The following is a 27,413-nucleotide window of genomic DNA, read 5'->3' as shown; positions in this document are numbered from 1 at the left end:
ACTGGGAAAATGAAACACTCCTCAGATGCAGAAGAGACAGGACTGGGAATATGAAACACTCCTGAGACAGAGAAGAGACAGGACTGGGAATATGAAACACTCCTGAGTCAGAGAAGAGACAGGACTGGGAATATGAAACACTCCTCAGACGCAGAAAAGACAGGACTGGGAATATGAAACACTCCTGAGACAAGGGAAGAGACAGGACTGGGAATATGAAACACTCATGAGACAAGGGAAGAGACAGGACTGGGAATATGAAACACTCCTGAGACGCGGAAGAGACTGGACTGGGAATGGAAACACTCCTGAGACAGAAAGGAGACAGGACTGGGAATATGAAACACTCCTGAGACGCAGAAGAGACAGGACTGGGAATATGAAACACTCCTGAGACAAGGAAGAGACAGGACTGGGAATAGAAACACTCCTGAGTCAGAGAAGAGACAGGACTGGGAATATGAAACACTCCTGAGACAGAGAAGAGACTGGACTGGGAATATGAAACACTCCTGAGACAGAGAAGAGACTGGACTGGGAATATGAAACACTCCTGAGTCAGGGAAGAGACAGGACTGGGAATATTAAACACTCCTGAGACAGAGAAGAGACTGGACTGGGAATATGAAACACTCCTGAGTCAGAGAAGAGACAGGACTGGGAATATGAAACACTCCTGAGACAGAGAAGAGACTGGACTGGGAATATGAAACACTCCTGAGTCAGAGAAGAGACAGGACTGGGAATATGAAACACTCCTGAGACAGAGAAGAGACTGGACTGGGAATATGAAACACTCCTCAGATGCAGAAGAGACAGGACTGGGAATATGAAACACTCCAGAGACAGAGAAGAGACAGGACTTTTTTTCACCAGATAAAAAACAGGATTCATTAGGGAGACGGCCTCAAAGAAAACAAGGAAAAGAGAAAAAATTTTGGGAAAAAATAGCTGATTCATTTCCAAACACACAAACCTGGATTCATTTCTTAGCCAAGAGAAAACGTCAGCCTCCTTACCTGTTGACTCCATGGACATACCTGGAATTCTCTCCCTCTCTTCCTTCTCTCTCACACACACACAAAAGGTTCCAGTCAGAGGCCCTGTTCTGATCAGTTTTCCTAGAGGAGCAGGCGTATACGGGCCTCTGTTTATTCTGTGAGAATCTGCTCTCCCCTAAAGTTTAAGTTTTGCTCTGACTGTGACTAAATGTCGGGGGACTCTCGAGCACCCGGCTCGTTTGTGGTAGCGGACTATGTGGTGTTTGCGTTCATGCTCGTGGTCTCTGCTGCCGTTGGGGTCTACTATGCCTGGACTGACAGGGGCCGAGGAAGCTCCAGGGACTTCCTGACAGGAGGACGAAGACTGACCGCCCTGCCCGTCTCTCTGTCTCTGACTGCCAGCTTCATGTCAGCCATCACTGTGCTCTCCAACCCAGCTGAGGTAAGTCACACCTTTTCTGTACATCTGTCTCTGACTTTAGCTGTGTTTTTAAGGCAGTCTGGACTAGTTTCAGGGTTTTCATCAGAGAAAGTGTGGAGAAAACAGATACCATGCAGGAGAAAAAGGCTTAGATCTATTAAAGATGTTATAATCACGAAAATGTTTATTAAAGGTGTACCGCTATGGAGCAAACATTGGATTTTTTGCTCTCTCTTACGTCATTATGGTGACGGTCACATCTGAAGTCTTCCTCCCAGTCTTTTACCGGCTGGCCATCACAAGCACATATGAGGTGAGTCCCACTTCATTCTTTATTTATTATTGTGTCTTCTGTCCTGTTCAGCATGCTGGGTTTCTCTGGTGGGACAGGACTCAATAGTGGGTCACAGAGCTGTGAAACAGTCTGTATGTACAGGAACCCTCAGCAGACATCCATCCATGTATTTTTTAGTTGTTTTGCTGTGATATGAAGTAAATTTTGCTTGTTTTATCAGAATGTTAACTTATGTAGCTCACTGTTTTGGGATAACTAGGCAGGGTTTCTAACATAATATGTTAATTTCTTCAGATCTCAGGGAAACAACCCAAATTTACCTGTTATAACTGCAGACTGGGTTAAAGTAAAATAAATCACCTTCATGTTCTACTAAAGGTCCAAGCTGAAACATTTTTAACTATTTCAGTTGGAGTGGTTGAATTTTTTAGGAAATTTAAGTTGCAGTTTGGTGGTTGTGGATCCTAAGACTAAACGAGAACCACTTTAAACTCAGTTTTTCCACTTTTTAGCCACTTTTAACCTAGTTTTGCCACATAATTTCCCACTTTTATCCCATCATCGCCACCTTCTGCTAATTTTTGCATCATTTCTCAATAATTGATTATTTTCCCCTCGAGTTCTCTCTCGTTCTTCGACTTTATTTTCTGGCCTCCTGACGTCTGACATTACTTCCCTGATGGCCTTGTTCAGTGTGGCCATCCAGATTGTTAACATTACCCAATAAAGCCATTCTGTTTACATCTTAAACGAAGCAGGATTGCACTGCAGCATTAATCAATAGAATTAGCATTATTTGTTGTTGTTTTGATAAGAGTGGTTATTATTCAGGGTTGAGTTCAAATATGATTATCATAGATTAACTTACATTGATCATGATTGTTCTGACCTTCATGGGCCCACATGGACCCTAGAAAGTTCTCCCATTCAGCCCCCCTATTGATTACAATCATGATCAGATGGCAGGGAGGAAATGTCTGCTCTGTAAGATATGGTGGAGTAAATGTTGAGGTTTCCTGTGAGTAAAGTGAGGCATCTTTTACATCAGTGCTCCCAACCATTTTTCCTTCCTTCCTTTTACATCATACGCTAAATATATGGGTGTTCTTGTCAAACTTTCTGCTTTTCATACAGTTTTTATATATCTTATTGTATTAACAAACCCCTCTGCCTCCATGTTCCTTTAATTTATTAACAAACATGTATTTTTAGCACTTCTGTATGAATGCCATGTACATTTTCATGTTATAACATTTTAAATCTGAGTAATGATAATAGTAAATCTAATTTAATTTAATAAAGTGGATGTCTGACCTTCAATATTGTCATGACTCTTCAGTATCTAGAGCTGCGCTTCAACAGAGCAACCCGTCTGCTGGGGACTGTGCTCTTCATCGTCCAGACTGTGAGTAAGAATTCAGTCAACACTTATCTGATTATTATTATGATTATTATTATGATAATAATAACAATCATAATGATAATAATAACAATAATTATTATTATTGTTATCATTAATATTATTATTATTATTATTTTATTACTATCATTATTATTAGTGTTAGTGTGACGGTTTTTTCTCTGTCTACAGATTCTCTACACTGGAATCGTCATTTATGCTCCAGCTCTTGCTTTAAATCAAGGTATGCTGGTTTCAGGGAGCATTCCTCTATGAGGGCTCTTAAAGATTCTCGTTTTCGCTCCGGTGAGTTTGTCTGAAACCTCCGTCTCTCTGCAGTGACTGGGGTGGATCTGTGGGGTGCAGTCATTTCAACAGGCGTGGTCTGTACCTTTTATTGCTCTGTGGTATGTATGACAACACAAGCTAGACACAATTCTGCTTTAACTTTAATGAGAGTTTGTGATTTCTGTGTAGTTGACCTTTTGTCTGTCTGCACTGTTCCAGGGCGGTCTGAAGGCAGTGGTGTGGACAGACGTGATCCAGGTAGGCTTCTGGGGAGGCAAGAGAGCACAAGTGGTATGAAGTGGTTGTGAGGGAATTTAGATCTGTTCAACTAATTCAGGTATTACTGCATACATGTGTGAGTCTTTTAGTTATAAATCTAGCAAAAAAACACCTCGATACAAATATTTACACTTATACAAAAATTAAGAAGTCCATCCTCATTTTTTAGATAATAAACGTCAGCATTGGATGGAAGGAAGAGAATTCTGATCACAGACTGACCAAACATGTTTCATTCAGCAAAATGCATAACGGCAAAAGAGAAGCGTAAATGTCCGGGGAATCAAGATCCAGGGGAAGACAAAATGGTTCAAAAATTTCAACAAAAAGACAAATATAAGAAAAACAAAAGACGTCATGAGGAAGATCTTCAGCAGAAAGTTTCACTGTACCAGTGCATCTTTAGTCTTATTTGAAGAAAAGCTTTAGAACCCAGGGGCCCATATGGGAAAAAGACTGGTACCTATTCAAAGATATTTGTATAGATTATCCAAAGTGTGCACATTTGACTTTGACATCCTTACAGTAAAGAAAAGCCTCAACTCTCCCCTGAAATCTTGACTCCAGGTTGGGAACCAATGCACGACACACTGAGGCAGAAAGAGCAGCAAACACAGTAGGAGTATAATGGAGCAAAGTCAGGAAGTTTAGCGAGTTCTGACACTCAAAGGACAAACTGATAACATTAGAAACCGATGATATACAAAACAGACTCATGATTTTATTGATGCTTCTTACTTAATCAGCCTCTGACACAACATATGAATAGTAGAAGCCAGAAGTTTCAGTCAGAATCACTCCAGGTTTGGAGGATAAAACTACAACTGTCCACATTTCTCCTTCCAGCTTGGTGTCATGCTCGCAGGCTTCATGACCGCCATAATCAAGTCTGTGATCATAAGAGGAGGACTCTACACCATCATCTCAGATTCACATCAAGGAGGGAGGCTCAACTTCTGGGAGTGAGTATGTGTCTGTCGTTGTCTCTGCACGGAGAGTACTCACTTACAGACAAGTCTATTCACCTGAGGAACTCTGGGAAATCTGACATTTCGTTAGACAAATGCCACAGTTGTGTTTATGGTTGTGAGCAGTGAAAGTACGTATGATCCGGCTGGTGACGATGCCCGGTCTGCTCGCTCATTGGTTGTTATAGCTACTCCATCAGAGACACTACAACCTGGAAACGTAAATATCAAACATGTTTGATATTTACGGTACAGGGTCTGGGAGGCTACGACGCGATTTGTAGCAGTGAAACAATCGTGCTGACACCACACACATGAGGATTATTCAGACAACTAGTCGTTTGTGATGAGGCTCCACTCAGGATACGCCCCCACAGTCAGTGGGGGAGGCAAATCTGGCCTCAAATCGGGTTTAAAATCCTGTTGTGTGTGCCCGGCCTTACCTGACTAGTACACAGGTGTCTGAAAGTCCATCACAAGGTAAGATCTAAATTCCTAATGCAGCTGGGACACCTAGAGAGCCACAGTTGTGACTGTTGGTGATGTCAGATGAGTTAAAGATCACATATTATGCAAAATACGCTTTTTAGGCTTTTCTGTTAAAAATAAGTGCCCCTGGCCTGTCAGAATCGGAATCAGAAGTATCCATTCCCCCTCTCTTTCTTCACCTTTCAGAAAATGTGTGCAGAAATAAGCCGTTCTCAGATTTTCCCCTCATGATGTCATGTGGGGAGTTAGCTCTGCCCCCAGGTTTGGTTGGCCCTCCCCGCTTGGAAGAAAGTACCACCTTCCTCTCCTGATCCACAGAGGAGCATCAGGAGAGCCACATCCATTAAGCCACATCCATTTCCTGAGAGGGGTGGAGTCAGGGGCGGAGTCAGAGTTTTTAAAGCCACAGACACAGAAACAGCTTGATCTGTGCAGGGCTGAAACAGAGGGGTTTTTAGACATACAGAAATCCAAAACTGGAGTGTTTTTTTCAGCAACAAACTTCACAGACATGTTTTGGGATCTCTGTGACTGATATAAACCTGTCTTAAAGGGGTAAAATATGTGACCTTTAAAACGAAAGTGGGCATGGTTAAAGTTTTACTCCAGCAGAATTTCATCTGTGTGTTTTTACTCCAACTCTAGATGGCTGGTGATAAAAATGAGTAAACTTGACTATTTTTGAGTGAATTATTTGTTACCCTGAAAAATCCCCCCCAGATTTTCCTATCCAGTTGTGTACTTCTTGTGTACGGTTCTTCTTCCTTCAGGAGACTGCTAAAAATGGCCATAACGGCAAAGAGTATTTGCTGAAACCAGGGTCCTATTCCTCCACAATCTGGTCTTTATGGTGCTGAAACATTCAAAGACATAGTTCTGTTTGTGTCACTCTGAGCTGTTTGAAAAGTTTGAATCAAAAATCATTCTGTCAAGTTTTTTATCACATTTCTATTACTTTAACCGACAGGCATTTTGAAGACATGATTAGGTCCCTGAACTCACCTTTAGGTATCTGTCATAACTTAACCTTGAACAGAGCGACTGATGAATTATTTCAGGCAACAAGTGAAATTTGAATCTTCTTTTTCCTCAGTTTTGACCCCAATCCTCTGAGGAGACACACTTTTTGGACCATAACTGTTGGAGGGACATTTGTCTGGGTCAGCATCTATGGTATTAACCAGGCCCAGGTTCAGAGATACATCTCCTGCAAGAGCATTACTCATGCTAGACTGTGAGTCCTATTTCATTAACAGAAGCATTTACAGAGACACATTAAAGCTGGGAAAATTTGAATACTGTAATTAAAACACATTATTAGTCATGTACAGTGCCTATAAAAACATCAACTATTAATGTTTTACCCTTTTATTGATCTATTAATTATCATGCTCAATATACAGTTTTGCCTTTATGATAAAAAAAACCCTCTTTAATGTCAAAGTGAAAAACAGGGATCACCTGTGTGCAGTGAATGTGTCTCAGTGATTGTAGTATAAAGACACCTGTGTCTGGAAGGTCCAGTCACTGGTTAATCAGTATTCCTGGCTACAATTACACCATGAAGACAAAAGAACACTACAAGCTACTCAGAGAAAACATTCTAAAAAACAAGCTAAAAGCTGTAGAAATTGATTAAAAGTTGCAAAAAACGTAAAAGAAAGGGAAAAAAATTGCAAGTAAGGGCAATGGAAATATACAGGGAAAAAATAAAGGCTGACAATTAAGTTTGACCATTAAAACCTACTGTTGAAGTGTGAGAAACAAACTGATTGATGTGACTAGATAATTTCTGAGGTAAAAGTTTCCATTTTTAAGTTTTTCTTGGGAATTTTAAATTAAGACATAAAAGAGCCACGTGTTATTATCACTGCATTAAGGCATTTACAAACATTTACCTGATGCTAAATGGTGTTCTGTTGTTAGAAAATAGATCCCATACTGAGCGTGCTTTCTACCTCTGTTTCTTTTATTCCAGAGCTCTGTTCATCAACCTGTTTGGTCTGCTGTCCATCTTACTGTGCTCAGTGCTGGCAGGGTTGTGTCTCTTCTCTGTCTATAAGAGCTGTGACCCCTGGACCTCTGGACTGGTCACTGCTCCAGACCAGGTATGATGGAGTAGCTGGGAAGTCTGGGAATCATGTCCTGCCATACACAATCACAAATACATGGAAAAATAAAGTTACTGAGTGTTGGCCTGGGCCTTTTGGCCAGGAGATACAGTATAATGTCATTTGGACTGTGGAGTAACTCTAAATTTAAAATTTCTCTCTTTTCAAAAGTGTACATTACTTGAACATTAATCTAGGCTACAGCTATTTAAATGGAGTGTATGTGTTTGTTATACTGTGTCAGCACAGTGAGGGAGTGTCGCCCTTTCTTTGTAGTTGATGCCCTTTTTGGTGATGGACACTCTGGGAGAGAATCCTGGCCTTCCTGGACTGTTTGTAGCAGCCGTCTATAGTGGATCTCTAAGGTTGATTCTATATTAAACATCATAATTATTTTATTTAATGTTTATTGTTTACCTTCCTTTTGAAGTATAATTGCTGCATTTTGAAAAACATGTTGACATTTTGAATCTTGATATGAAAGGTACCTATATAAATGTGTTTTATCATGTCATCACAGCACCGTGTCCTCCAGCATTAATGCACTGGCTGCAGTGACAGTAGAAGACCTGATCAAACCGTACACCAACATGTCTGAGAAACAAGATTTCTGGATCTCCAAAGGACTGAGTGAGTAATCCTCATTTCCAGTGTTTTAGAGAAATGAACGGTCTTTCCAACGTTATGATGAGAGGAAACTCTAGCTGTCTCTGAATGCTGTGTGCAGGTCTTATCTATGGGCTTGTATGCATTGGAATGGCTGGCCTGGCTTCGCTCATGGGAGGGATCTTGCAGGTGGAGTGGATCTGTTAGTGCACAGCTTTATCACCATTCAAACCAATGAAGTGAAAGATCATAAAGAGTTTTATATGCGTTCCTAAAAAACCCTTAACCTTAAGTTATATATTTCTTTATTCAGGCAGCTGTTAGTATACTTGGGGTCATTGGAGGTCCTTTACTTGGCCTGTTTTCATTGGGTTTCCTCTGTCCACTTGCCAACTCCAAAGTAAGTTTTAACACTAGTTATTCTGTAATTCCACAAATGCAAAAACTTCCAGCCTTAAAGTAACCTGCTCTCTTTGAGGAGAATAGCTAACCCTTTAAAATACTCATCAGTTAAGATTCTTACCACCATTTTTTTAGTCTTAGAATTATTTGACTGTTCTAATATGGGTTTATTTGTGCATCTCTCAATCACCACCCCTGTACACTCGTTAAAGTAATCTTTATCATAGCTGCTTGGTGATTAAATGTCTTCCAGGGAGCTATATCTGGTCTGGTGTCAGGGCTGGCCATGTCTCTGTGGGTGTGTGTCGGAGCTCTGGTGTATCCTCCTCCACCTGAGATGAGACGCCCTCTGTCTCTGTCCACTGTGGGCTGTAACTTCACCATTATGGGTCATTTCAACTGGACCTCTACTGCTGTGCCCACAGTGCCCAGCTCCATCACTGCAGCCTCAGCACACAGCACTGAGGGCAAGTAAGTGTCTGACTGAATACGGAGTTAATACAGGGGATGAGTCATAAAAAGAGCCAGCAGAAACAAAACAGGGGGGTAAAGAAAATACTACACCAGTTATGGGGGAGAAAAATCTTTTTTTTTTAATCTCCCTTAAACAGTTTTACTAAGCTGCTTAAAACTGGGTGAGCCAAGCAGGGGGTGCAGTGCTATAAACCTCGAGATACATTTTTCAATCAATCAGTCTCAGTCAATCAGTCTTTGTTTGTATAGCTCTATTTCATAAGAGACATTATCTCAAGACATTTTACTAAGAGGGCAGTCAAGACTGTACTCTCTGTTGTGACCAATTATAATAGACCAGTGCTAATCAAGACTATAGCCTATTGTACAAAAGACCAGTGTTAATTTATATTAGTAAATATAGCAGTGGAGAAGTATTAATATGGGATTCAATTAAACTAGTCTAGTAAAGATTATAGAAGTAAGAATGATGTTGAAAGATAAAGCAGTGATCACTGTAATACTAGTAGTAGCAAAAATAATGGCAGTGAAAAGAAAGATGTAAAAAAATATATAAGGTAATAAAAGAAATGTAATTCGAACCAGAAGATAATAATAATAAGAAGAAGAAGAAGAAGAAATTAATGATAATAATAATAATAATAATAATAATAACAAAAAAAGATAAAAAAATAAAATAATGATAATAATTATAAAAATAAAAATGAAAATAATGATAATAAAAACTATAAAATAAAATAATGATAATAAAAATAATGATAATGCAACGATAATAATAATAATAATGATAAAAATAAAATGATTATAACAATGATAAAAATAATAATAATAATGATAAAAAATGATACAAATAAAATAATAATAATAATAATAATAATAATAATGAAAATAAAAAAATGATAACAACAACCACAACAATAATAATAATAATAACAGTAATAAACGTAGTAGTTTATTAAATTTAACATTTTTGACAATGCTAAGTACCATAAACTTAAGTTTTGCAGTTATCTGCCCACTAGAAAGCCTTCACAGCTCTAATCAAGCCCCTGATGATGATGTCTGTAATTCAGTCCATCGAACCACAAACATCTGGTTTACACATGCTGCAAGCAGAGAAATGTGAAAAGTGAAATGGAAATGAAGTTAGAACAGGAGATAAAGTCCAACAAAAGTAAAAGCAGAATATTTGAGAGATAAAATCATGCTGTTCACTTTAGAAATAAATACACAACCTAGCTGTAATTTTGCTTGAGTGCAAGAAAAAAACTCCTCTCTCCTCTCCGTCCAGCACCAGCATGTTAATGCTCCTTTAAGACAGCCATGGTTGTCTACTATGCCACCAGGGGGCGCTGTAGCAGCAGTAGCAGAGTGAGCACAGATTCAGCTGCTGATATAATATTTCCCTTGAGTGAGACTCAACAACTACTGCACCATCATGGGCCGTCAGGCCAGATTCAGCTCCTCTTTCCAGCCCTCATTCCCCTCTAACATTCCTGATAACCAGGCCCCCTGTCCATCTATTTAGCTGGGGTTCATGCTTCATGTTTTAAACACTGATACTGTAGAACATTATTCACACAAACCTCATTTTGTTAGTTAGTTTATCATGGAAGGAAAAGAGCACACTGATGAACATGTAAACGTGCAGGATTGTAGCCATAGGCTGGTTTCCATCCATAGTCTCCAGCAGGTTCATGGTCTACATATAAAAGTGAACATCAAGCATGTACAAAATGAAAAATAAAAATGATGTATAAAATCAAACAACACCCAGAGACCAAACAACATAAACAGTAGATTATTATGCAAAGACCCACCTCTACCTCTATGACCATGCTTAAGACTGGCTCTCTGAAGAAAGAGAGCGTTACAGTTAGAGTGCAGAGGGCCGATGGTAGTGTTTTAGTTTTAGTGCTAGTGTGATATAGTGCTGATGCGTTGTACATCATTATAAATAAATAAATATTGGCCTGTTTATTTAGGGCTGATGTAATTACACATAGCTCTATTGCCAGTTTGTATATGCAGACGTGTTTTTGCATGTATTATTGAACAGGGATAGCATATATAGGTGTAGTTATGTATGTTTTATTACAAAATTATAAAAGTTTATGATATTTATGTGCTGAAAATATGTTTTGATGATTTGATTGGTTTTTTTTTCTTTTCAACTCCTCCTCACACTAAATATTGGATTATTTTACTATTTCATATCTGTCCTGATATTGTCGATTAAGAATTCTGAGCTCTTTTAAAGTTTCTAGTAATAAAGTTTTCTCAGCAACAGATCAGTTTTATTTAGCTCCATGTTTCTGTCTATTCAGAAGTGCACAGTGAGACAAAAATCACCCCAAACCGGAGAGAGGATCAGATCAAGTGTTTTTATGGATGCCGATCCCAACGACTGTCGGCATAAACCACCTCTCTGGATCAGGATTATTTTTCTTTCCCATTGAGCCAGGTTGAAGGATTTTATTCAGAAAGTGTTTATATGAAGCATTTTTATTTAGATCAGGCTTTTATTCTGATAAACATCGCTAGTTACTTCATTTTACAGATGATAAGCCTGTCTATCTATTCAATGTTTTCTATTGTTGAAATTATTTATTTGTGCCACTTTTGACCCAATTTTCCCACCGATTTTTTTACAATTATTTCCCATTTTTCATCAATTTTGTGCAATTTTTGCCCATTTTTGTTTCTTTGTACCATTTTTGACACATTTTAACCCCTTTTCATCATTTTTTGCTACTTAATTTTGCTTCTTTTAACACCCCTTTACACCATTTTACTTCATTTTCCGCCAGTTTTTGCCACTTTCGTTTTGCTTTTGTTTTTCTGTTGACTCAATTTTCTCATTATTAACCCCTTTTCATCATGTTTTATTCTCATTTTTATTCATTTTAACTGCTTTTCACTGATTGTTACAACCATTTTTTCCACTTTTAACCAATTTATGCTCATTTTTAAATCCCATTACACCACCTTTTCTACCAGTTTCTGCCGCTTGACCTATTCTTTGCCAATTTCTGCCTAGTGTTACCTCTGCTGACTCATTTTTTACTCTTAACTTTTCTCATCACTCTCTAAGATGATTTTTTCCACTTTTAGCCCCTATCTGCTAAAACTAATATCCCATTTCACCACCTTTTCCTCTCATTTCTGTCACTTTATGCCTATTATTGCCTTTGTTGACTAATTTTTCCTACTATTAACCTTTTTATATCACATTCTAAGCCCTTTTTTCCATGTTTAACCTTTTTTTGTAATTTTAAACACATTTTTAGTACCCTTATCTGTCTCTATTGATATGCCGCGTTTTCCACCCACTTTTCCTATTTTTTGACCCATTTTAATTCTGTTTTAAGCAAAGGGTTTTACATTTGAAATAAAACATGTTTATCCCAGCTTAGCTTTATAATGGACCAGGATTTTCTGACTTCTATGGGCCCCCAGTTTGGTGCCCCTTATGGACGGCCTTATGTGTCAGATATCTAATGCTGTTATTTGCTCCTCCAGGTCTCCGCTGGCTGATAGCTGGTACTCTCTGTCATACCTGTACTTCAGCCCTGTGGGGACGATCACAGCTGTGAGTGTGGGGCTGTTAGTTAGCTTGCTGACAGGTAAATCATGTGTTTTCTGTTTCATAACTGAGCGTTTTTGCTGTTGTTGATGTGCTGACATGTTAGTGTTTATTCCAGGAGGCCGGCGTATGAAGCTGCAGGAGTCCAGGCTTACATTAATGAAAGAAGACACGACTCTATGTCATGTGGTCGGGTTTTTCAGAGATAAGGTTGGTGATGAACTGCTGCAGCACATAAAAGCAGCAAATGCAATCCCCTCGTATGCTGACTCTGCTTTGTGCCGTTTCCTCTTGAGGTGATGAGACGAACAGGAAGTCTGGACCTGAGGAACAGAGAGAAGACTGGCAGCAACAATCCTGCTTTTGATGATGTTGAACTGGACATAACCAAAGGAAGCGTTTCCACATGAATCCTGTTTTAATCTCATCGTTTTATGCTAGTTAAACCTATCTGCTTTAGATTACAAAAAAGGGTTTAAATGATGTGTTGTACAATATCTTAGCTGTGATATTTATTTGTAATCTTTCGGTGTCTCTTTGCCTTTGTAAATATTTTTTGGCCCTCTAAAACTGAAATCGTGTCAGGCAGATAAACATATGTATCACTAATTCCACTGTGCATCTACCTGTCATATAAGACAGCTATGAGCTTGTACAGTGTTCTTGCATTTAGATTTATTTAGAAGACGGTGGCAGAGTTTTGTTGCACACATATCTGTCTGTTTTTGATTGTGCAGATCTTTACTGTCAATAAAGCTGAACCATAAACATCAAACTTTAATGGCATGCTATAAAATCAATACCAAAATGTCTATTCATGAATTCAGAGCTGATTGAAAACCTCCCACTAACAAACCTGGTAACTCTGAGTAATTGTATTTTCTAGTTCTGGTCTGTCCTAAACCAAAATGTCTGGGGGCTTTGTGGTCGCTGGCTCCCTCGGGACTGCAGACTATGTGGTTTTTGCCCTCATGCTGGTGGTCTCTGCTGGGATCGGGTTCTACTTCGCCTGGGTCAGCAGAGGAAGAGGAAGCTCCAGGGAGTTTCTGACAGGCGGGCGGACGCTGACAGCCCTGCCTGTGTCTCTGTCTCTGACTGCCAGCTTCTTGTCATCCATCACTGTGCTGTCCAACCCTGCTGATGTAAGGATGCTCCATAACAGTTAAAGAAACAGAAACATGCAGGGCAAAGAAAGTATTACACTCCTGGATGTTTGACCCTTTTATTGAATTTATAAATCAATCATGGTCAATATACACCACATTACAAATTGTTATGCAAATGATATGATATATTTTCCTAAATAGTCGATGCAAATGACAGTAAAATTTTCATCAACTGTTAGAGCATAATTCAGATTTTATTGAACAAATCTCCCCATAATAACTTTTTTTTTTTCAAAAGTAAAAAGCTCAAAATGCACTGTTCCATTATCAAGCACAACAGAGTTTCAGAACATTTTATAGGTTGTAAAGAACTGCAAATGGTCATTTGTTGAATCTGCAGCATTAGGAGGTCATATTTACTGAAATCAAAGCTATTTCAATCAAAAACATCTTAACAGGCCAAGGTCCATGTTAACATAGGAGCCCTTCTTTGATATCACCTTCACTATTTTTGCATCCATTGAACTTGTGAGTTTTTGGAGAGTTTCTGCTTGAATTTCTTTGCAGCATGTCAGAATATCCTCCCAGAGCTGCTGTTTTGATGTGAACTGCCTCCCACCCTCATAGATCTTTAGCTTGAGGATGCTCCAAAGGTTCTCAGTAGGGTTGAGGTCAGGGGAGGATGGGGGCCACACCATGAGTTTCTCTCCTTTTATGCCTGAAGATCATTTTGCTACAGAAGGCACGGTTCTTCTTTTTGTACCATGGAAGAAAGTGGTCAGTCAGAAACTCTATATACTTTGTCGAGGTCATTCTCACACCTTCAGGGACCCTAAAGGGGCCTACCAGCTCTCTCCCCATGATTCCTGCCCAAAACATGACTCCGCCCCTCCTTGATGATGCCACAGTCTTGCTGGGACATGGTGGCCATCCACCAACCATCCACTACTCCTCCATCTGGACCATCCAGGGTTGCACGGCACTCATCAGTAAACAAGACCATTTGAAAATGAGTCTTCATGTATTTCTGGGCCCACTGCAACCGTTTCTGCTTGTGAGCATTGGTTAGGGGGGGCTGAATAGTAGGTTTATGCACAACTGCAAGCCTCTGGAGGATCCTACACCTTGAGGTTGGTGGGACTCCAGAGGCACCAGCAGCTTCAAATACCTGTTTGCTGCTTTGTAATGATATTTTAGCAGCTGCTCTCTTAATCTGATGAATTTGTCCATCAGAAACCTTCCTCATTATGCCTTTACCTGCAGGAACCCATCTGTGCTCTGAATCAGCCACAAACGTCTTCACAGTACGATAATCATGCTTAAGTTTTCCTGAAATATCTCATGTTTTCATACCTTATCCATTGCATTGCACTATTTGAGGCTTTTCAGCAGCAGAGATCCTTTTCCTTTCCCATATTGCTGAAACCTGTGGCCTGCTTAATAATGTGGAACGTCCTTGGTCAGAGAGTTTGAGTATTATCTCTGTTGACTGATGAGAGCAAATTTCCATTACAATCTTTGAAAGTTCAACAGATTGTCTTTCTCTCAGCAGCTTAATTGATTTAAACATCCCTGTTCTGCAGGTGTACTGCTTCGGCGCCATCTTTGTTTTTTTCGTAATATCCTATACACTGTCAGTGATGGTCGTATCTGAGGTTTTTCTCCCAGTCTCTTACAGACTGGAAATCACCAGTATTTATGAGGTGAGTCTGGTTTATTATTGTTAGAACTGAACATTTTAAAAGTTATATTTTGGGTCATCTGCAGGAGTTAGAAGGGTTAGACATTTGGGGGCTTTGCCCAGACTTAGGAGGGCTAGTGGGCACTTTTTTCAAGTAATTTTAAATTCAAATTTAGATTTAAAATACCAAAAACTGTATGCATCATTTAGGCAAAAATGATGCAGATCCAGCATGGAAAATTATTTAGAGGTAACATATCTATTTTTGTATAATATATATATAATATTTTTATATAATTTATTTTTTAAAAATATTTTGTATAAATATCTATTTTTGCATTCATCATAACAACCAGCAGCCACACTTTAACAGTTTATTTCATACCCTACTGTTAACATAAAACTGTTTATTACCTAATGATGCTTGTTTATAGGAAAATTAGAAATATCCAAAACAATAAATTCATCTTTTTTTTCCAGTATCTGGAGCTGCGTTTCAACAGAGCGACCCGTCTGCATGCTACTGTCCTCTGTATTGTTCAGACAGTGAGTTAAAGTTCTAACATGATGTCAGGCTTGAGGCTGCACAGATATTTGATTTAAGGCTAATTTATGTACATTTCTGTTTCTTTAACCGTAGATCCTCACTTGTGGAATCGTCATTTATGGCCCAGCTCTAGCTTTGAGTCAAGGTATGATTTTTGAGGTTCACAGCCGTCACATTCAGTCACTCAGGTTCAGTGTTTCCATTTTTTTTTTTCAAATATTGCAATTTAATATGCGATTCTTGGGATAATCTTGTGTATTTTTTGACAAATTCAAGCAATAAACAATTCCATAAATAAGACCAAGTGTATAGAAAACAATGAAATTATTTCCAAAGCAGTGAATCCATCGTAGCATGAATCTGAATATGGGGGTGAAACAAGCTTTAAGCTATAAAGGAGGAGGCTGGGGTGGAGGAGGTGAGGCTGGGGTATGACTTTTGTGAAGTAACGCTCAGCTTCATCAGTTTTAGATAGAATGAGCTAACTACTTTTTGCTCTGTGATTTGAAATTGCAGCTGGCTATATTGCGATTTAATCTAATTTGCGATTAACTGCCCAGTCCTAATTGAGGCCTAGCATGACTGAGTTATCTCTGGATGATATCCCGCTCTCTCTGTCTCCTCAGTAATTGGTCTAAATCTGTGGGGTGGAATTATTTCAACAGGAGCTGTCTGTACTCTTTACTGCACATTGGTGAGTACATTCATACAAATACATGTTCATAGACTGTGTGCACCAACGGCGGTAGCGTCTATTTTCAGTGGTGAATCTGCCTGTTAGGCTAACATGAGGAAACTCCACTGGCTGCAGAGCTGGGTCTACTTGTACAGCTATGGGTGCAAAAATCCTCAGAACTCTCAGCTGGTTTTATACTTTAGTGAACAGATGGTTAAAGATTTCATGATCTTAATCACTTTGTTCAAATCTGGTTCAAATCAGCATTGTGTTTTTAAGGTAAATGTGCCAGCACTAGAACAGCAGGGCATGCTAGAGCAGTGGTTCCCAACCTGGGGTCCAAGCACCCCGGGGGCAGGGGGGACACAGGACAATGTCTACTCTGATGTTGTCAAAAATTAGATGTTCATGTATATCATGATAAAAAAATAACATAATGTATGACGGCATATTAGGGCCACCCTAAAAGATTGAAAAATTAAGGGGATGCGTGGTGTGTTATTTTTTATTATTTTATCACCCTCTCCCTAACCTTTAGGGTTCGGGTGCCTAACCCCAACCAGCTTTGGGTTTTTGCTTGGTTTGCGGTGTGTTATTTTTAATTTTATCCCCCTTAGCCTAACCCTCAGGTTCAGGGGCCTAACCCTAACCATCTCTGGGTTTTTCCTTAGTTTATGAAGTGTTAAATTTCAATTTATCCCCCTCAGTAGATTTCGGATTTTTCGAGAAATAGCCCTGTCCCATCACCTCTGACAATGAGCTGCAAATATATGTAATTCAGTGTGTTATTCTGGTTCCAGCTTGGGTAATGAACATCATTTCATGCCTACGGTCCTGGTCTGCAGCCAGATCCTCTTGAAATGAATCGAAATCATGTGGGGAAAAAGAATCTTATTTTTTAGATCATACAGTCTGTTTCCAAGAAGACAAACTCAGAATTCCAGATAAAAAAAGTCTTTAATTTTGACATTAAAATCCCTGAAAATTCCAGTTTTTAATGTCGTAAATATAAAGCATTGTAAGGTAAAAAATTTACAAGATATCAAATGGAAAACTGCGGTTGGAATTTTTGACTTTACGATCTTTGATTTTTCTCTTAAATGAACAACTTTTTAAACTTCAGAATTTTGGGTTTCGTCTTGAAAACAGTTTTCAGAGTTTCCCTGAAACACTGCCATAAATATGGATAGTTTATTCACAGATCTTTTTTATAAGAACAAGCATCCTGAGGCCTTTTATGTTGGGATTTTGTCAATGAAAACAACTTAGGTTGGTGTGCATGTTTTTCCCAAGTTGGTCCTGGGAGTTTAACTTTCTTAGATGCGAGTATTGGGGGGGGCTAAGGAAGAAAGAATAGGAACTACTGGTCTAGGGCATGGCTACCTGTGTTAACCTGTGGCTACCATGGCAGCCTAATAACCAGGCCTGAATAGTGTAAGTGGTCACGGCTATCATAAATGGCGACAGCAACTGTGGTATCTTCATGGTTTGTAAAATGGTTTGCAATCCAGGGATCAGAATTTAAATCTACTGTCACTCTAGGAATGCTGGGATGATAGATGCTTGGATTTGAATAGAAATACTATTCTAACACCTTTTTTGTGTCTGTTTTATTATAGGGTGGGTTGAAGGCCGTGGTGTGGACCGATGTGTTTCAGGTGAACACAAGCAGAGATAATTATGCCGTTATTGTACAACAATGTTCTATTTACAGCGTATGGGACAAACAACAAAGTGATGATGGAATCCTAACCTTTCTTAAAAATATGCACCAGTTATATCAAATAAGCCATGCACAGGGCTTAGAGGGGTAAAACACATACACACCAATCAAACCTTCTGTTGTCTAGATGGGAATCATGCTAGCAGGATACCTGTCTGTGGTTGTCAAAGCCGTGATCTTACAAGGCGGAGTGTCAACCATTATTTCAGATGCACAACAAGGAGGGAGACTCAACTTTTGGGAGTGAGTATGGCAAAAAAAGGGTTAGAAAATATTAAATCACGTTTTTAGCCTCTGCTAGAAAAAGAGGATATTATGCGAATAGCGATTGGTTTCTAGATGAAGCTAAGAATATAAACTTTCACTGCTCCTATTGTGTTTCCCTAGCTTTGACATGAACCCTTTCAGGAGGCACACGTTCTGGACCGTGTCCATCGGAGGAACAATAGCCTGGATTGTTGTTCTTGGGACCAACCAGGCCCAGACTCAGAGATGTGTCTCCTGCAAAAGCATCACTCATGCCAGAGTGTGAGTCAAAGCGGGATCATTTTTTTAATAGGGATTAGCGTTTTCATTTTTTTGGACATAGTTCAGCTTGAATCAGGGTCAGTGCAACCAACTGAGGATTATTTAGATTTGATGTAAATTTAACTCAGCCTAAAAAGCTCTGTCACAATCCTGAACTCCAACATTCAGTATAAATGTTCAGTATCCATGACTTCATTGATTTCTGTACTTATAACATGTACTCCAGAATAATCAGAGAATCATATTTTATAATTCAGTCACTCCGTCATGTTGGTCCGGTGTTTGTTCTTCTGCTTCAAAAGGTTTGGGTGTGTAACTCTAACCTTCTTTGGGTTTTGCCTTAGTTTATGGAGGGTAATTTTTATTTTGTCCCCCTTACCCCAGCCCTAGGGTTCGGGCACCTAACCCTCTTTGGGTTTTCCTTAGTTTGTGAAGTGTTTTTTATTTCCCTCCCCCTATCACTAACCTTTACGAATCAGGTACCTAACTCTAACCCTCTTTGGGTTTTGCCTTAGTTTGTGGAGTGTAACTTTTAATTTCTATCCCCCTCAGCCTAACCCAAACCTTTATTATCACAGTTAAGTCCTCTTTCACATCCAGAATAATCAGTGGATCATGTTTTATAATTCAGTCCCACCGTCATGTTGGTCCTGTGTTTGCTCTTCTGTTCCAGAGCTCTGTTTATCTTCCTGTTGGGTCTTTGCCTTTTTCTGACGTCTTCAGTTTTTGCAGGACTGTGCCTCTACTCAGTCTTTCAGGACTGTGACCCGTGGACTTCTGGACTCGTTTCTACACCTGATCAGGCAAACATACACACTCTAAATATATCAAGTATCTATGTGTCCTTTTTCTCTCTATTAAACTTCCAGGAGCTCCTAATAATGTTTACTCTGCCCCCTCTATCTACAGTTGATCCCATATCTGGTCATGGGCACCTTGACCAGCCATCCCGGTCTTCCTGGACTATTCCTCGCTGCAGTATACAGCGGCGCTCTCAGGTTTTCAGTGAATTAGATTTGAGGGGCTACTTTGGCAGGACCAGGGGTGTCAAACTCACTTTGGGTGGGGGTAGATGTGCTCCAAAGAGACGTTGTGCTGGACGGACTGTTTTGTAGCGCCATCAGTGTGACCAAACCCTGATATTTAGGCTAAAGGACTTATTATTTAGCCTTCAGAGAACATGCATTCATACTTTTTATTTCCCTCCATTTCCTAACAATAACAAAGACATTCAGGTTGTTTTCTCGAGATCTTATAGTCATGTTTACTCTGTTTTCCAGTGAAAAGCCTCATTTCAGTCATTTTCTCAAGATACACAGACATTAATTCATAATCACGATTTCCAGTCATAAAACTTGTGTTGAAATTGTTGTTTTTGAGTTTTTTCCCTGTTGTTTTGACTCCAGCACCGTGTCGTCTGGCATCAATGCTCTAGCGACGGTCACACTAGAGGATCTGATCAAACCGTACACTAACCTGTCTGAGAAACACCTGGTCTGGATGTCCAAGGGACTGAGTGAGTGGATTATCCTGTTGTCCCACCTGCAGCTGAAATTATTTTTACTCTTTAACTGTTTCTGTTCTGGTTCAGGTTTTTTCTATGGAGTTTTGTGTATGTCCTTTGCTGGGCTGGCCTCAGTCATGGGAGGGATGATGCAGGTAGGACTGTTGGAATACAGATGTCAAAGGTGCTCAGCTCAGCTCCCAACTATATCAGAAATATGATCAGAATTAATCTAAATATAAATTATTGATCATTTTTATGTTGTGTTTTTGAGGCTTAAACTGTTTGTGTCCCAAACAGGCCGGTGTCATTGTCAGTGGTGTTCTTCAAGGACCCGTGCTTGGTGCTTTCACATTGGGTATCCTCTTCAGTTTTACCAATTCCAAAGTAAGCCTGTCCTTGATATAGGGATATTTTTATTATTTTAGTGCAGCTACTCTAAGTTAAATGAATCCTGTCTGGTGTCCTGAGCTTTGGTTCTACTTTTAAAGAGTAAAAAGCTCTCCTGAATGAAAACCCTCAACCCTTCTCTTCATTAAATATGCTGATAGATCATTTGAGAGCTACATGACATTTTCTCCATAATTCAAAATGCACATTTTTGGATTAATCGTTCTTTTTTATTTAAATTAAACCTATTTTTTTCTCCTTCAGGGAGCTTTGTCAGGTCTTGTGTTGGGACTGGTTGCGTCCTTGTGTGTGGGTGTTGGGTATATAATCTCCCCTCCCCCTCTATCCATGACCCGACCTCTTCCTCTGTCCACTGAAGGTTGTAACGTAAGCGCTACAGAAAGCTTTTATACCTCCACTGTTCCCCCAACAGAACCAAGCTTCAGCGTGACTACACTGAACGGTGGTGATGGGTATGTATCTAACAGTCCAGAATAAATGATGGAATTTCATTATTAATGTGAAAGCTGCCTAAATGGAGCGCCTCAGGGCTCAGTATTGGGACTGCTGCTATTTACACTTTATATGAACAGCATTGGTCATAATGTTCCTACTGCAAGATACTAGTATATGCTGATGATACTGTTAATTACTACTCAACTCCTACTGCATCATACTTCATAGCTAGACCACAATGTGCACAAATGCCAGGATGTAGACGTAGAAGAAACTGAGTCAATCTGAAAAAAAAAAGAAATAATTTTGAAGAGACAAGACATGGGTGGAAAATGGCAGAAAGAAGTTGCCGATATGAGCAAAAATTGGTAAAAGTGGCAAAGATGGACAACAATGGGTGGCAAAAATGGGTGAAAATTTTCAAAAATAGATTAAAAATGGCAAACGGAGACTCAAACAGGCAAAAGTTGCAATAAAGATGTTGCAGAAGTGGGCAAAAAGAGGCAGAAAATGACAAGTATAGGCAAAATGTGGTTACAAACGTGGCATAAATGGCTGAGACAAGGCAAAAATCAGATAAAAATGGAAAAAAGTTCTAAAATAAGCAAAAAATGATAATAATATTGCATAAGGTGGTTCATGCAAAAAAGTTGCATAAAGATATTGCAGAAAAAAGTTACAAAAAGTGGCAGAAATGGACAAAAAGAGGAAAAAATGATGAAATGGCAACGGCAGTTGCATAAAGATATTGCAGAAATGGGGAAAAAAGTGGCAAAAAATTACAAAAATGGGCAGAATGTGGTTAAAAAATTGGCAAAAATGGATGACATTAAAAAAGTAACAATAAAGTGGCAGAAATGGACAAAAACAGGAAAAATTGCATTAATGGGCAAAAAAAAGGCAAAAACTTTCAGTAACATGGCAAAAGGCGGTTATAAAGATGTTGCAGAAATGGGTGAAAAGTGGCAAAAATTTGGAAAAAATGGGTAATAAAATTGCAAAAGGTGGGAAATATAGCTTTAAAAAGTTGCATAGATATTGCAGAAATTGCCAAAAAGTGTTTAAAATTGAAATTATGGGTGACTAGTGGTTAAAAAGTAGGAAAAATGGGTGAAAAATGGCCAAAATGGTCGAAAACCAGGAAAAGCATGGTAAAAATTAGTGCTGAAGTGACTAAACCAGCGAAAAAAGGTAGGAAAAATGGGCAAAAAGCAGTTGAGAGTGGCAAAAATGGGGAAAAGAGTGGCATTTAATGGCAAAAACCAGCTTCAATGGGCAGAACGTGGCATTAAAAAAATGACAAAAAATTGCAGAAGTGGCACAAATGGGCAAAAGAAGTGGAAAAAGAAGGCTTAAAGCAGTGAAAATAGATTAAAAGTGGCAAAAAATTGTAAGTAAAGGCAATGGCTATACAGACAAAAAATAAAGGTTGAACATGAAAGCCAACTGTATAATTGTGGGAACTAAACTGATTAATGTGACTTGCAATGGATAATTTCTGAGGTCAGGTTTTTCTGGGGGAATAATGTGTCAAATGAAGACATAAAAGAGCCACAGATCATGACAGAAGAGCCACATGTGGCTCCAGAGCCACGCGCTGAGTATCACTGCTCCGTTTTCTTTCAGTTCAGAAAAAAAGTTTGCAGACACCAGTTCAAACAGGGATAGTGTAGCTATTAACCATTTAAACTGACTAACTGAATAAATGCTCAGTTAAACAAGAACAACTCATGACAGACGTGTTTTCCTCCTTCAGCAGACACCTCCAGGAAGCAGAGTGGAACTCTCCCTCCTATCTCTACTTCAGCCTCATTGGAGCGGTCACATCTGTCAGCGTGGGGCTGGTAGTCAGCCTGCTTACAGGTAGAAACATCCTCTGTCAGCTCTGCTCATATATGACAGGCTGTTAGTGTCTCTGCTTTAGCGGCTGTGTTGTTTGTGCTCAGGAGGTCTGAGGCAGAGGGCTGAATCCAGGCTGACATTATTGAAGGAAGACACCGTTTCCTATCACCTCTTCAAGCTTTTCACAGACAGAGTGAGTACTGCAGGAGGAAATGATGTAAAAAGCTGCAGACATCTCCTGACTTCTTCTCTGTGCTTCTCCTTCAGGTCAGAAGAAGAAAAGATGGAGTCTACTCAGAAAATAATTCTGAGACAAAACCAGGCAGCATAAATCCTGCTTTCTGTGACACTGAGATGGACTTTAAAAGCAGTATGTCTGGGTAATTTATCACATTTTTACTGCTGTGATTGAGGATATTTCTGCCTGTTTGTCATGTGATGCTCAGTGATGGAAGCATTAGACAGTGGTTTATAACATTTAAATAATAGTGAATGGAGCTGTGTTTGTTTTTGCTCTGATGAGCCCAGGAAGCACAGTCTCATTCCTCCTTAAGTACTAACTCTACTACACACAGATGGATGATAATAAAACCATAAATAAACCTCTCTATGTCCTCTTTTCACGTCTTCACTCCTTTGTTCTTCCCCTATCCACACTGATATGTTTTACTGGATAAAAATTACTCACAAGGGAAGCAACCCAACAAAGAAATGCATGGCAAAGCATCACGAGGAGGAGAGGAAGCTGACATATAAACCAGAGACGTGCCTATTGTTATCCATTCAGTCTGTGTCAATAATGCCAACACTTCAGCACTACACAGTATTTTTCCTTTGACTTATAGAGAAAGCACAGCTACAGACAGGAGAGCAGGAAAGTTCAGATAGAGAAAAATATGGAGCTAGAGAGATTACATTAAAGGATAGATATCTCCATTGAATATAAAATCATGCCATTTAATCCTATCTCAATACGGATAGAACAGTAGCACTTTATCCACAGGAAAGAACTTTACCACGACTAGTCCACCAGAGGGCAGCCTTGAGCAGTCGTCCTAAGCTCTTCCCTTGGAGCTCTCCTATTGGTATCCATCAGTTTTCACCTGACAGACAAAGCTGTCTGGTCACATGTGGTGGAAAAGATAGATTTTAATCTAAAAGATGGATTTTACTCTACTCAGAGCACCTACTACCTTACGGCCTCCTCTGTCCTCACAAATGTACTCTTTTTCTCTGGAAAATTAAAGATGAAACAGTTTTTAAACCTTAGATGACTTTACACAGATCACACCTGAGGAGGATCTCACATACCCTATATGACGGGTTGGAAGAATTTGAAGGGATTTGGTTCCTAAATATCTCCTATATAGGGAAGTCCAAACCTCTTCCACTGAGGGCCACATAGAAAAATAAACAAGGATGGTGGGGCCACTTTCATACCTCACCTTAAAGTGTAGGTAAAACCAGTCTAAATGGGTTAAATATCCTTAGTGACTGGCTTTGCTTAAATGGCTGACGATGCAAACAGCCGATCATTTGAAGGATTTTGTGGAGGCAAACCAGATTTCAGGGATGCAGGACTGGCTCCGTCCCTGGTATGCCATTGGTACTGCTGTAATCCATTAGGGCAGTGATACTCTACGCGTGGCTCTTTTATGTCTTAATTTAAATTATTATTCCCCAGAAGACCATAAAAAAGCAAAGTTTGACTTCAAAAATTACTCATTACAAGTCTCATTAATAAGTTTGTTTCCCACAATTATACAGAAGGCCCTTATTTGCTATTTCTTTTCCGTTTCTGCTACTTTTGATCAATTTTTGCTGCTTTAGGCCCTTGTTGGTGCTTCTTTTGCCACTTTTATCTGTTTTTTGCCCTTTTTCCAACATTTTTTTTGTCACTTTTCACCCATTTAAACTGCGTTTTGCTATAAAAAGCCACTTTTTCCTATTTTTACCCACATTTTTGCAACTCTTTGCTGCTTCTTTTTGCCCATTTTAGTCACTTTTCACTCATTTTTCGCAACATTTTTGCCGCTGTTGGACCATTTCTGCCACCCGTAACTCATTTTTTTTGTCACTTATCACCCATTTTTCCAATTTATGCCCCTTTTCCACTTTTTCCTCCCCATTTTAGTCACTTTTCACTAATTTTTTGTCATGTTTTTGCCACCTGTAATGCTTTTGTTTGTCATTTCTCACCTTTATTTTGCCACTTTCTGCCCTTTTTGCCACTTTTTCCTCCATATTTTTGTCACTTTCCAACCAGTTTTTGGCATTTTTTGTTAACCCTTTTCACCTTTTTTGCCACTTTTTGACCATTTTTCCCCCTTTAACTAATTTTTAATGTCACTTTAACCCATTTTCGCCACTTTCTACCACTTAGATTGTGGCTCTTATGAAGGTATTTTTCAACTCTATGGCACTTCGGTTGAGTAACACTGCATTAGGGTATTATAAATTGAGATGCTGGTTTTATTTTGGTTGCCAATACGTTTAACATTTAGTGTTGGCTTATTTTAGTTACACAGAAAAAAAAAATCTTCTTCAAAATGTTTGTTTACAGAATTAACTTGGCAGCTACGGTGGCCTGGAGGTGCAATACAAAATTATAAAGTCTGAAACCCTTTAACAAAAACGTTTTTATATTTCATGAAACAAATTCAAAATCTAAAACCACATTTGACCAAACAAACTTACAAAACACAAAAAAACTTTGACACCTTCTTAAACAAAATTCAAACAACAGCCTCTTATGGATGGGAACAGACCAAATGCTGAAAGTGACCCAAGTTGCAAGTCTTGAAAAAATTAAGTAACTTGGTATCAGACTTTGTAAATTTCTTTCAAGCTGTGTAAAGTGTTTCAGATGTTGTCATTTTGTAATGCACTTCCAGGCTACCGTAGCTAGAACCACCAAGACATGCAATACAGTCAAGCACAAGCTTCATGTCCGAATGTAGGCTGTTTTCCATTTTATTCCTAGAACTTGCTGTGCCATGGTTTGGACACCCCTGAAAGGTGTAATAGTTAATATGCACTGTCTTTGTGTAGTCCATACCAGTCTGAAAACCCTACGTTGGGTTTAGTGAGGATTTTTGAAGCAGATTTATAGGTAAAAACCCAGATCCCTCTATTTTGATGCTGACTTTGACTCTGATTACAGAAAATGTAGGAGCAGGATGAAATCCCTCATTGATAAAGCATCTCAAAGATTATTTCCTTCTAGAAGTACTGCATTAAACAAACCAAGACGACCAATTCAGGGATATTTATTATAACACAGGACGTCATTTTTACATCCATGATTTCTATCTAATAGTGCATTGAAACAAAGACATGTACATTCAGTCTTTAGAAAAATTAACCATGTTTTTAAACATTGAAATACAAAATACTGGAACAGTTTTATTCAACTGGTTTGGTACCAGCTGATTATTGATATTCACATATTGTAGAATAGGTGCAGGTCTGAGCAGTCAGTATTTTAGAAACTAAAATTGCTAAGGTCTTCATCTGCCTTGACTGAAATCAGTCACCTTGGCTCAGTAAGCCTACAAATCTCTCAGTAGGCCTGTCAGATACACAGTAATGTTTCTAAAGAAAAGCTAATGGCATTCAGTAGTTTTCATTTATCACACTCACCTTTAAGGTGGATGTCTCATGAATTACAAAACACATCCTGTAACATCTTAGCTTCCTGGCTCTTTTTTCACATGCCTCCCTGATCACTTTCAAGGTGCAGTAACTTATTTCTTCTATATCCGTGCAAGTATTCAGAGTTGCAGTGAATGTGTTTCCTCCACTTCCTCATTAGTAACAGTATTAATGCAAAAACGTCAATAATGCCGTTTGACACCTCGGCTGTCCTAACTAGGTGTATTTCATCTCAGACTGGAGTGCTTTATGTGTCTATTTCTCTGGTTCATAATACCTCTTCTTCATGGCTCGGTACTTCCTGAGGAAATAGAGGGCCTCTAGCTCCTTGATGACGAAGTCCCCCCGGGCCACCAGCTTCTTGATCTTCTCAGGGTCTGTTTCATCTTTGTTCTTCATGAAGGCTGACTTCAGACGCTCCCTGAAGTACGCAGCTCCCTGAGGATACTCACGGCCCAGATACAGCAGCTTTAGGAGGAGGGAGCACGTCAGAAATGAGTCATTTATACCAGAAAAACTGAACCTGAATGCATCACTGACACTTCACTTACAGTTTTATACAGTCTGATAACCTCACCCCGTAAAGGGTTGGCCATGTCGGCACCGGGGTGACCTTTATACCTCTGAAAGCAGGAGGACAGGAGAGCAGCGTGGTGTTAAAACATCCACAGAAACAGAGACAGGTGTGAGCAGCCAAACAACAGAAGCTCATACATGTTGGTCTGCCTCTAACCTCTGCAGAATGGAGCTAGCTAGCTAGCATGTTAGCATTCACAGACTGTATTTATCTCAGTCACTAGCAGCGTCCATACTGAAGAACATTCATATTTACATGCTGTTCGATAGGTTGGGTTTATTCAGGCGATGATAATGAAGACAGGTCTCCTCTACTCTGTCCTTTCTTCTAATGTCAGCAGGTTCGGCTCGTACACAGTCGTATGCCGTTTCGTTTTGTCGCAAATACAAACAGAAAAGCGCGCATGCGCA

At 39.3% G+C, this 27,413-nt stretch overlaps 3 protein-coding genes across 3 annotated transcripts; 2 read left to right on the top strand and 1 right to left on the bottom strand.

Moving 5' to 3' along the window:
* Positions 1 to 1,209: 1,209 nt before the first annotated feature.
* LOC121505497 (sodium-coupled monocarboxylate transporter 1-like) lies at positions 1,210 to 13,014 on the top strand. Its single transcript, XM_041780886.1, has 17 exons — positions 1,210 to 1,443; positions 1,616 to 1,735; positions 3,057 to 3,122; positions 3,309 to 3,360; positions 3,456 to 3,523; positions 3,624 to 3,662; positions 4,530 to 4,645; positions 6,234 to 6,374; positions 7,119 to 7,248; positions 7,528 to 7,616; positions 7,772 to 7,881; positions 7,979 to 8,046; positions 8,171 to 8,257; positions 8,513 to 8,730; positions 12,256 to 12,359; positions 12,438 to 12,529; positions 12,616 to 13,014. The coding sequence occupies exons 1-17, from the start codon at positions 1,210 to 1,212 to the stop codon at positions 12,727 to 12,729; spliced, it is 1,848 nt and encodes a 615-aa protein (XP_041636820.1). The 3' UTR covers positions 12,730 to 13,014.
* Positions 13,015 to 13,227: 213 nt separating this feature from the next.
* Positions 13,228 to 23,264, top strand: LOC121505498 (sodium-coupled monocarboxylate transporter 1-like). Its single transcript, XM_041780887.1, has 17 exons — positions 13,228 to 13,461; positions 15,009 to 15,128; positions 15,587 to 15,652; positions 15,747 to 15,798; positions 16,280 to 16,347; positions 17,949 to 17,987; positions 18,180 to 18,295; positions 18,440 to 18,580; positions 19,254 to 19,383; positions 19,490 to 19,578; positions 19,987 to 20,096; positions 20,172 to 20,239; positions 20,385 to 20,471; positions 20,739 to 20,947; positions 22,690 to 22,793; positions 22,877 to 22,965; positions 23,040 to 23,264. The coding sequence occupies exons 1-17, from the start codon at positions 13,228 to 13,230 to the stop codon at positions 23,154 to 23,156; spliced, it is 1,839 nt and encodes a 612-aa protein (XP_041636821.1). The 3' UTR covers positions 23,157 to 23,264.
* Positions 23,265 to 26,038: 2,774 nt separating this feature from the next.
* On the bottom strand, positions 26,039 to 27,377 carry lyrm5a (LYR motif containing 5a). Its single transcript, XM_041781009.1, has 3 exons — positions 27,259 to 27,377; positions 26,978 to 27,049; positions 26,039 to 26,894 (listed from the first exon to the last, which is right to left on the bottom strand). Exons 2-3 carry the CDS (start codon positions 27,020 to 27,022, stop codon positions 26,682 to 26,684), a joined length of 258 nt encoding a protein of 85 aa, XP_041636943.1. The 5' UTR covers positions 27,023 to 27,049; positions 27,259 to 27,377; the 3' UTR covers positions 26,039 to 26,681.
* Between the last annotated feature and the right edge of the window lie 36 nt (positions 27,378 to 27,413).

This window comes from Cheilinus undulatus, linkage group 23 (genome assembly GCF_018320785.1).
Source record: "Cheilinus undulatus linkage group 23, ASM1832078v1, whole genome shotgun sequence".
NCBI classification, from domain to species: domain Eukaryota; kingdom Metazoa; phylum Chordata; class Actinopteri; order Labriformes; family Labridae; genus Cheilinus; species Cheilinus undulatus.
This window is presented reverse-complemented; position numbering and strand designations above follow the sequence as displayed.